Below are 10,782 nucleotides of genomic sequence, written 5' to 3'. Positions count from 1 at the left end.
AAGAGGGGATCCTTGCTTCCCATCTAAATTACGACCAAACACAACATGGCACACCCACGATCTGAAGATACTAAAATGATCACTTCTGTGTCTTGATCTTGTGATTCAGCTGTATTATTGCTCCCTGAGGTCTTAGCACACCCATCAGTCCCAGGGGTACACAAGGTGGGCTAATTATCTTCTTGGACATTTGGACAACACTTTTTAGGAGGTACCACAGTCATCAAGGTTAAAACATTTTTGAAAACCCAGCATGGTAATCTAGCTGACCAGAAAAACTGTATAAATGATGTCTGTATGTTTGTTTCCCTATGGATCTCATTTACTGTACATGCCATCTTCCATTTGTATCCATTGCGTTTCTGTCTATTTCTTCCCAGTGTGGATGATGATGTTTCCCAAGCGTGTCCTTACGTCTACGTGAACCACACAGGTCACATCCGCTGGGACAGGATGCTGCGGCTTGTCTCAGCCTGCAACCTGGAGATCTTCAGTTTTCCGTTTGATGTGCAGAATTGCACATTTACATTTGGCTCCTACATGCACACCAGTAAGAAAAGAATTCCTAACATTAAAAAAAAAATCATAATAAAACACAATCATAAATTCATTCAGTCACTGCTCTACACTTGGCTCATTAGTGAGTCAGAAAATGCAGGGTAAAAAATAAATATGAAAGGAAAACAAATACAAAAACTTAAATCAGTTTTAGCTTTAGCTATTAATTCATGTTATCTTAGACTGTACTGTATAACTGTCTCGTACTGTACTGTATAACTTCCCTCTCTTGTTTTGTTTTTCTATTTACCAGTAAAGGATGTGAGGGTCAGTCCAGCCCTGACATTTAAGGAGATGTCTGACAATTCAAAGCGTTACCTGGAAGCCAGTGGAGAATGGGAGCTGGTGGACATACTGGGGGAGACCTCTATACTTAAATTTGGGATAGACGAGTGGGATATAATCACTTTCTGGGTAACAGAAACTACTGAATTTACTACCCTTACATCTGCAGATAAAACCATTGGCTATCAGACATAAATTAGTTTTGTTTGTTTCTGTCTGATAAAGTAAGCTCACCAACTGCTTGCTGTAGCCTTATATTTAATGTATAGAAATGAGAATTGTAGCAATTTTCTCTGCTAATTCTCAAGATGGGGATGCAGAATGTCAAATTATTACTTAGAAGTAGCTATAATTGATAATTAGTGAGAGCTAAATGCCAGCAACCCAGAGACTCGTGGATAACCAGTCATGAGCTGTCAGACTAAAGCTAAAGAGTGAATATGAGTCATCGGGTGACCAGAAACAGAACTCAAATAAGCAGTTGTTTGCTTACAAGTTAGCCATATCAACTTAAAAAGTAATGATGCATTTTATATATGTATATATGTAGTAAAGATGGTCAGACTCATCAAACTGACACCTGTCATTCATTAGGTGGTCATTAAGCGGCGGCCAGTGCTCTACGTGGTCAACTTGCTGATCCCCAGTTCATTCCTCATGCTCATCGACATCCTGTCGTTCTACCTGCCACCCCACAGTGTCGACAGAGCCTCCTTCAAGATGACCCTCATCCTGGGCTACACTGTCTTCCTACTCATCATGAACGACCTTCTGCCCAGTACAGCAAATGGCACACCCATCATAGGTCAGATGTAGTGGCAAGTAGAGGTTCGATAAGGTTAAGGTTATAGATTCCACCATTACAGTACCTGTACCAGTACCTGGTCCCTACCAACCAGTTTCCTTAAAGGTGCACTAATTGATGTTTTCATTTTAACAATATCAGCAAATGACTGTGGGTATGTATTTAAAAGGTATGTATTTGTTCGCCAATATATTCCCAATTACAACTCAACCAAGTGATAATATTTCAGTGTTGTTTTCAGGTGCGTTTCTTTGAGACCATCCCAATGCATAAAGGCAGCTTCTAGATTTATTCATTTTATCACATACTGTGACAAAAAAATGTAAATACCATTTCAGACATACAGATGAGTAAGCTAGATAGTTAAAAATATATATATTTGACCTCATGAAGGTGTATTCTTTGATATCTTAATCTGTCCTTCAATCCAGGTATCTATTTTTCTGTGTGTCTGGCCCTCATGGTCATCAGTCTACTGGAGACAGTCATCATTACCAATGTCCTCCACCACAACTCCATGAAATATAAAGCGGTGCCAAACTGGGTGAGGGTGGTTGTCCTCAAACACATTGCCAACCTTATCTGCTACCGATGGCCAGAGGATGTCCAGCCTCCTTCTATACCACAGAAGGATACACCTGACAGCAGTTCAGGGCCATGTATCATTCAACCAGCCAACCAGACACCTGTCCAGCACACAGACAGCAACGGAGGTAATTTAAACAAACTGACAAATACCACACTCAAAAAATCTTTTACAAATATTGTCTATGACACAGGTGTGCCTTGGTCTGCTCACAATAATCAGTTAGTCAATCTCTATTATTATCTTTCTTCATATATATTAGAATATGGCTTCCCAAATTCAAAAGTAAAAACAAAAAACAAAAAACACTACACCAGATATTGAAAATTCATTAGTCAAGGTCCCCCATGTTGAAACAACGTATCTCTACAGTAGCCCACAATGGACTAACTAAATGTTTTCTCCAGATAGGCCTTTTCAAGTTTCAAAGTCATTATAGTTTCTCCTTAAACGTCACAAAATCCTACACACTGGTCCTTAAAGAGTAAATTGGTTGCTATGAAACACCTGTACACTGTCCAAATAAAAGCAACAAACTATGTAAACAGGAAGTGAGTGTAGCATTACTTGTCAGTTACTGTTGCTGTTTTTGGAAGGTCAGACAATATGAAACTGTCCATACTTACATAAATTTAGGTATGAGTCATATAGTTGGAGAAATGGGTGATGTTATTTGGTCATTTAGTCTCATGTAATCTTATTAGTGGCATTTGATTTTACTAATTATGTGTTTTTTATTAAATGTTTTCAAAATAAATATTTTAATCAGGTACCAGGTTACTCTTACCTACTCTTTACTGTAAACAGATCATTACAGATCATGTCAGTTTTGTCAGTTTGTGCCGGCAGCTACATTACGGTTACAGCTGGCAGTCACTGGGTGTATTCTCTTGCCAGGTACAGCTGCTCTGCCTGAACTACAACAGATTTGTCAATACCTGGGTGACCTTCGTGCCCACCTCACCTCATTGCAGAAGGAAAGCGAGCTGATGGATCAGTGGTGCCACGTAGGATATGTCCTTGACTTCCTGCTTTTCCGCATCTATCTGCTGCTCATCTCCTGTTATGCGCTGGTCATCATCTTCATGTGGTGTGTCTGGATCAGCCAGTCCTAACTGTAGGTACATGGGTTGTGTGTGAACCCAGGCTGGGATCCAATTCATAGGTAATTCATAGGATGTTTAAAAACAAATTATAAAGCAATTTGTATGACTAAAAGACAAAACAAAGTATCTGCCTTAAATTTATTAGTTATTGTTGTTGTAATGTTAGTTTGAAGTTTGTTTTCTGTATTTGTTTCTGCAAAGAAATGCCAGGTACATGCAATCCTGCTAATTTGGTATCATGAAGGATGTAAGGTAATGGTTTAGGACAATATGACAATATGGTATGATTATCTTAATCAGCAGAGACGTTTACTATTCCCTTGTGTTATTTGCTGCTGTTAATAAGCTAACTAACTCCAGGGAATAGTTAGCACCTGATATCTTCTCAGTAAATTAGTTGAGGTAAAGGGAGGACAAAATATTCTTTGTCCATGTAAAACAATGCAACAAGAACGCTTTACAGAGAAATATTTTGGCTTTTATTTAACTCTATAGCTGTTTGAATGTAAGTGGCCTGTTAAATTGAGTTTAATCTGGCTTCCAAACACAACACAGTATCCAGACAGTACTGATTAAATTATCAAATAACATAATTGAAAACTGGTTTAGGTAAAATATGTGTTCTGGTACAGCTGAATCAAAATGCAACCATTGATAAGTTTCCCTAGAAGTCTAAAGGAAGTTTCAGTTCATGATCATATGATGTACCTTGTCTGATTTTCCTGTTATTTTGTAAGAATTAGAAAATTAACTAAAATTCCTTTGTTGCCTTGAGTTAAGTTGGGCATGCATCAAATTGCAACACAAGCAACAATAATCCTGGATCAAGCCGACAGCCTGGCCGCTGACATTTTGAGTTTCTTTATTTTTAAGAAGGAGCAAATTTTGTGGTAGATAGGATGTGAACATGAAATGTTTAGAATAAATAAATAATTTAACGTGAATATCAGAAAATAAACCTATGTGTCACAGTAATGACTGGTGGTACTCTGTTCTCAATAAATCATTATACCTTCAGTTATTTATCACAGTCTTACCTTTGTTAATAGCAACACCTTTCTAAGGCGTCCTGATACAGAACAGTATAGGAAAATGACATTTTTGGTCTCAAGAGGTGATTCATTCTATTTTCATATTTAAGGACACATCTTTGTGTAAACTATATAAGTCACGTATGCAAGACATGGCAGCTATTCTCAATATTTTATTGTATTATGTTAACTGCAGACATGATTAACAGAGCGTTAATAATAGCACTGTAGGACAACTTTTTTCCTCAATGCTTTTGCACAGTTTAATTAATGATAAATCATTAATCAGTAATTGACAGTATCAGCCCCTCAATTAATGGCTCCACCACTTTGGGCCAGACTGAAATATCTAAAAAACTACATTACAGGATGGATTGCCACAGAGGTTTGTACAGACATTCATTAAGGATGGATCTGAATGACTTGTGATCCTCTAACTGTCCTTCTAGCACTTCCAGCATGTCAAAGTTTTTACTTTTCCCAAAAAATATCTCCACAACTAATGGAATTTTCCCAGAAATGGACGGTTGCCAGTTTGTCCTCATTACTTTGGTGATCCCATGAGTGTTCCTCTCAAGTGCTCCAGATTGTGAGTGAAATAAGCAACTCTCAACTTGGATGAACTGCCATGAGATGTAGTGCACATGTACATCATGCTTTAAGAACTTTGGTAGCTTAGCATCAACCAATTTTTATTTACAATAATATAGTTTATGACTAAATAAACTTACATTATTTCATTCCCATTAGCCTCAGCTGTACTTTGTGTTTTGTAGTACTAGGCAAATGTCAGCATACTAACACACTAAACCATACAATAACTAAAAGAGGCAAAGCATAATTTTCTTCTTTTCTTTCCCCTAGGAAGTAAACTAACACAGCAATCAGCCCAGCGCTTTACTGCATTCAAGTATTTAAGTGCCACAAAATAAAATCTTTCGCGTTACCTGGTGTGTCATTTTTTTACACTATTCTGTTTATATATACAAGGCTGCACTACTGAGTACTACTGAGTGTTTAACTGTGTGTACACTTACCAAATAAAAGTTTTTCATGGTCAGGTGTGTTTTTTGTTCACATATAGCATGCAACTGGGAAATTCCAACATCTGACTTTGACTGGAATGCAGAATTAGTGTTGTGTTTGCATTGACCTTGTGATGATAGCCTCTGGAGGTAGATACACACCTAACTGTTGATAAATAGATGTTACTTCAGCAGAATGTCTCAATCTGATGAAGCAGACTTTTGGCAACTTGAAGTGTGATCCACTTTTATGATAAACTAAAAATGACAGCAATAAAGCGTGCTGAGCTCATCTTCATCTGTTTCATGCTGCTACGTGGTAAGAGGGGAAAGACATTTTGAGGGAGGGGGACTTCAGTTGTTCTAAATATATGCATTTTTATCCTACAATAGAAGCCAAGTCTCAACCATAGTCACAGTTATTTCATTTTATTCAATCATCATCGGTTAGTTATCACATCACATCATTTTGTTTTCTATGTCTTCTTTTTAAATTTCAGGTTTTGTTGCAGCATTAAACTGCACCAGTCCAACTCCTAAATCTTTAATGAAGGCACTTGAGAAGGATTTATTCCCGGAAAAACTGGTGCGTCCTGTGAGCAGCTTTTCAGAACCAATGGATGTAAACGTCACTATCACTGTGGTGGGAATTTTAGGAGTGGTGAGTCGACACAAACTTTTAAGCTTTTAACAGTTATTCATTTAAATTCTTAATATATATTTGTATTGCTGGTTCTATTAAACTTAAAACATGTCTCATCCAAAGGATGAAAAAGCCCAAATCCTGACAACAGTATTGTGGCAATCTCTGGTAAGTTTTCAGTGCACTGAAAAAATACCAATAAATTCAAAGTTGTGTTCTAAATCCATTATTTGTAGATTTTGTATGCATATTGTTTTTGATATTTTGTTATTGTTATTATTATTATTGTTTTATTATTATTATTATTAGTATTATTCTTATTATTATTATTATCAGGTAACTTTCTTTGTCAAAAATGAATATACCGTATGTTTGTTTTTGGATGAAATGTTCTTTTTTCAAATGTATGCAGTGACATGGCTGAATTGGTTGGCATTTTCAAAGTCATACATCACTTTGGTATTGTTCTGCTTAATGTAGAAGTGGCGTATAGACGGACTAAGCTGGGATGAGAAGGAATGTGGAACTACAAGAATCTCTGTCCCTCGAGAAAATCTTTGGGTCCCAGACATCCACATCAACCAATAGTAAGTTAGATGGATGTTCAGTTAGTTTTTGAAATTATTGTCTAAATCAGAGAAATCAGCCTTAGAGTCAAGTAAAATTCTGGCAGGATGTCAGCACTTGGAAAGCAGTCTTTGAAAACTGTAAGCCTGAGAAAAGAGTCCATGCACTTTTCACCTTTTTTTGCATTTAAAAAAAGCTTTTTTAAAAAACTATAAGAGCTCATTTTAGTTGAAAAATATTATACAAATGTTAATAACAATGAAAGGGGTGGTCTGTCTGAGAGAGACATGAACATTCTTGTTCTTGCTTTCCTCTCCTTTCAGAATTGTTTAATTCAATAATCAATTAATAATTACTCATTAATAATTATTTTATTCAATTCTTTTCCAGCGTGGACGAGGACAAATCCCCCAAAACTCCCTATGTCTACTTATACAACACAGGTCTTGTATTTGATGATAAGCCGATCAGAGTGGTCAGCTCCTGCCGATTAGATATCTACACTTTCCCTTTTGATATCCAAAACTGCACTCTAACCTTTGGATCATATCTACACTTTGGTATGGCTGCTTTTTGGAAAATGTCTGTTGTAAGCGTATTACATATCTGAGGCATACTTTAAGTGTAAGAAAAATGTATTTGACATAGACATACACTCAGTTATTTTGTTAATTATTTTACAAATTCACCTCAGAAAACCCTTTAAAGTGTTAGAATATGCCCCAATGTACTGCATATGGATAGGGACAAAAACTTTACTTTGGACTTCTAATAATGCAAAACAAATACTATGTTATTCTAGCTACTGACATAAGGATGTATCCAGACACCACAGCTGAAGAAATTCTGCTGGAGTCCAGAAATGTGTTGGAGACCAAAGGGGAGTGGGTGCTTACAGATCTCAATATAAAGTCTGACACCCTGGCTTTAGCTGTGGGAAGTTACTCTGAGATTGAGTACCGTGTAAGCACTTTTAATTCCAATTATTCTATCTTCTTTTTTTTTGTACTGTAATAGCAGGACATTTCCACATCACACACTAACTGCATGCAGTATAAAGTATAGGCTAATCATAATTTACTGATTTTGCTGTGAGAGTATAGAAAAAATCAATCACATTGAATAATACGTTACGTCACAAGTCAATCAAACTGCAATGACAAGAATGACACTGCCAATTAAATGTAACAAAGAAGCAGATAAATGTTTTTGCTCCTGGAGCAGTTTCATCGCAATCCATAATAAATTTTAAGTTAAAAATTAAAATTAAAAATTAAGTTTTTTCCAATGCATGCAGTTTGGAATATTTTATTTTGTAGTTTCTAGAGTGAACAGACAATGTACTAACGGGCTCAGAATTAATATGTGGTATGGATTGGTTTTGATTTGATCGATCAATTCAGAGCTTCACTAAGAATGTATTACCCAAAACCAAATCACTATTTTATTTTAAAGAAAAATAGGTAAAAGATAACGATTAAATTGGTTTGGCTGTGTTCACATTTTATACACAATGTAAAATACTATACACAGAACACAAAAAAATGTCAGCATTAGTAGGATGACGCACATGCAATTTGAAAAAGATAACTACAGATAACCTAAAATGAATCTGAATTTAGAACAGAAAATATAAATAAAGGTAAATGTCTGTGAATAAGTGAATAAAACTTGAGGTTTTGTACCTGTTTTGTCTCTTTCCAAGATCATTTTAAGCCGTAGGCCAGTCCTCTATGTGGTGAACCTCTTGCTCCCCAGCTGTTTCCTTGTCACAGTGGACCTCTTCAGCTTCCTGCTGCCTCCCCATAGTGTGGACCGATCTGCCTTCAAGATGACCCTCATTCTGGGCTACACAGTTTTCCTGCTCATTATGAATGACCTGCTGCCTGTCACTGGGGACACAACACCTCTCATCAGTCAGTGACACATTTGATATTGCTACATGTGTTTTTGAAGCTAAGAACCTAGAGTTGGTGGAGCTAAGGTGGTGGGCTGAATGAAGCCTTGTTGCTCAAACAAGCCATGATGGCACCCACTTGTCAATCTTAATTATGCATAACATTAATATAATTTAAATGGAGTTATATAAAAAAAAAAAGAGAGAGAGAAACTGGCTATAGAGACCAACATAGTTTGTACCAGGCTACAGATATGCATGTACAAATATTTGTTCTGTGTTTGAAAACCTGTGTACACACACAAACAAATTAAGTTGACAACTTAAATTTGTGCCTTAGGGAGAGAGTAAATATAGTGCTCTGAGAATCTGTATCTTCCTCATCTGTGGCACAACCTAAACCTACTGATCTGTCACTGGGTTCCACCTTCCACCATATATATATATGACAAAACTACCAAAGAATTTATTTTTTCATTGAATTGAATAGTTTATGTATAGCTTATATAGTTTTGTTTGCTTAGTTTTAGATTGCTGCTGATTATTTTGCCCCCCCCAAAAAAAGATGATGCAGATGATCCCGGAAAAGGTGATAACAGGTTTCTCCGGTTTTCTTCATTTCCCGAAAAAGGATCCCAAACAAAATATCACAAGATATAGTATACTATGATGCATGTAAAACAGACTTAGCACTTAAATCAATATGTACATTTTTTGCTCTTGTTGTTTTCTGCAGACGTTTTCTTCTCCATCAGTCTGGCGCTGATGGTGGCCAGTCTGGTGCAGACCGTGATTATCACTAATCTCCAGTACAACTCAGACCAGTACAGTACAGTGCCTCCCTGGTTCAGTACCCTCGTGTTGCGATATATAGCTGTTATAGTTGGTCTCCCTCGAAAGAAAAAGAGCATCTCAATCCTCAACCCATATACTAAAGGTATATTATTATTATTATTATTATTATTATTATTGCTGTTGTTGTTGTTGTTTTTGAAATCATAAAAATCATGAATTTTTGGAAAACAAATCTCCCTTATTAGTTATTATAGTATCTACATGTTTTCAAACAAGCTGTTCTTTGTTTTTGACAAAACCAGCAACAAATTCGACCATCTCCACTATCTCATCGAGTCATCTTCACAGTGTCTCCGTTAATACTCAATGGGGACCAGCTCTGGATGAACTGAGGAAGCTGAGCAGAGATCTCATGGCCATCCGCCACCAGATTGCCAGTCACCTCCATGGGACCAAAACCACACAGGAATGGCAAATGATTGGGACAGTCTTGGACCGTCTGCTGTTCGGCTTGTACATTATCTTCATCTTGGTCAGTGTCATCACCATCCTGAATGTAGGAATCTGGAAGAACTCTCATAGTGTATGATTTGTTATTGCATATTTAAACTATGGATAAACAATAATTCCCAAAAACAGGCATTTCAAAAGGCCAGTCAACATCCAGACCTAACTGAGGTTTGGGCTTTAAGTCTGAGATTTGATGTCTGATTAGGTCACAGTGCAGGTAATTGTTCATGGACGTATTCACCATGAAAGTATTGAGTGTGAACACATTTTTGCAATGTTACAGTTTCAGATTGTGTGTGATTGTGAGAACTTATTCGTCTTAAAATATAACAGCTAACAAAGCACTAAATTGAAACTAAATACACAGCACTGTAAAATACAGGTTGCCTCTAATTATAATCTGCATACCGTGAACCCCAGAATCATTCAGATCATTGTGTACATGGCATTACATGGTTTTCATTTCAGTGTCAACACATGTAGTAATAAGTTGCTGTACTTTGATTGATTGATCTAAAGTTTACTAGAAAGATAGTCCAGCCCTCACAGTTTTGGTGTAGTGTGCTGACGTGCTTCAAAGCAAATTGAGGTTCAAATTCTACTGAAATATCAACTATGCACTATATCCACTAGATAGTGCTATTGGTGGTTGGAGTTTTTGTGTAAACCATGTGAATTAGGCATGCAGGGTAACTGTGTAACTATGCAGAGTTCCTACATGATTCCTTAATGTATATAGCCTGTACAACACGTTATATTATTAATAGTGTTGGAAAGTAACAAAGTACATTTACTCAAGTACAGTTTTGACTATTTACATTTTCTGTTCCTTGCTGTGTTTGATCAGTTCTTAACTAAATATTATATGTGTTATGTATTACACATTAAGATTAGCCTTTCTGGCTAACATGCACTGTCAATGTCAAATAAAGCAAGTATAAGTGATGTAAGTTGTTCAGTCTTTTTCCACTGAG

At 36.6% G+C, this 10,782-nt stretch overlaps 1 protein-coding gene across 2 annotated transcripts; it reads left to right on the top strand.

Moving 5' to 3' along the window:
* Positions 1-5,601: 5,601 nt before the first annotated feature.
* On the top strand, positions 5,602-10,636 carry LOC113748018 (5-hydroxytryptamine receptor 3C-like). Of its 2 annotated transcripts, none has more exons than XM_027290461.1 (9): positions 5,602-5,715; positions 5,897-6,057; positions 6,163-6,207; positions 6,520-6,626; positions 6,997-7,166; positions 7,409-7,569; positions 8,312-8,522; positions 9,240-9,440; positions 9,601-10,636. In XM_027290461.1, exons 1-9 carry the CDS (start codon positions 5,661-5,663, stop codon positions 9,885-9,887), a joined length of 1,398 nt encoding a protein of 465 aa, XP_027146262.1. In that variant the 5' UTR covers positions 5,602-5,660; the 3' UTR covers positions 9,888-10,636. The 2 variants fall into 2 exon arrangements, with proteins under 2 accessions (XP_027146262.1, XP_027146263.1); XM_027290462.1 differs by having other exon boundaries at positions 9,647-9,778.
* The last annotated feature ends 146 nt before the right edge of the window (positions 10,637-10,782 follow it).

Source organism: Larimichthys crocea, chromosome XVII (assembly GCF_000972845.2).
Source record: "Larimichthys crocea isolate SSNF chromosome XVII, L_crocea_2.0, whole genome shotgun sequence".
NCBI classification, from domain to species: Eukaryota; Metazoa; Chordata; class Actinopteri; family Sciaenidae; genus Larimichthys; species Larimichthys crocea.
This window is presented reverse-complemented; position numbering and strand designations above follow the sequence as displayed.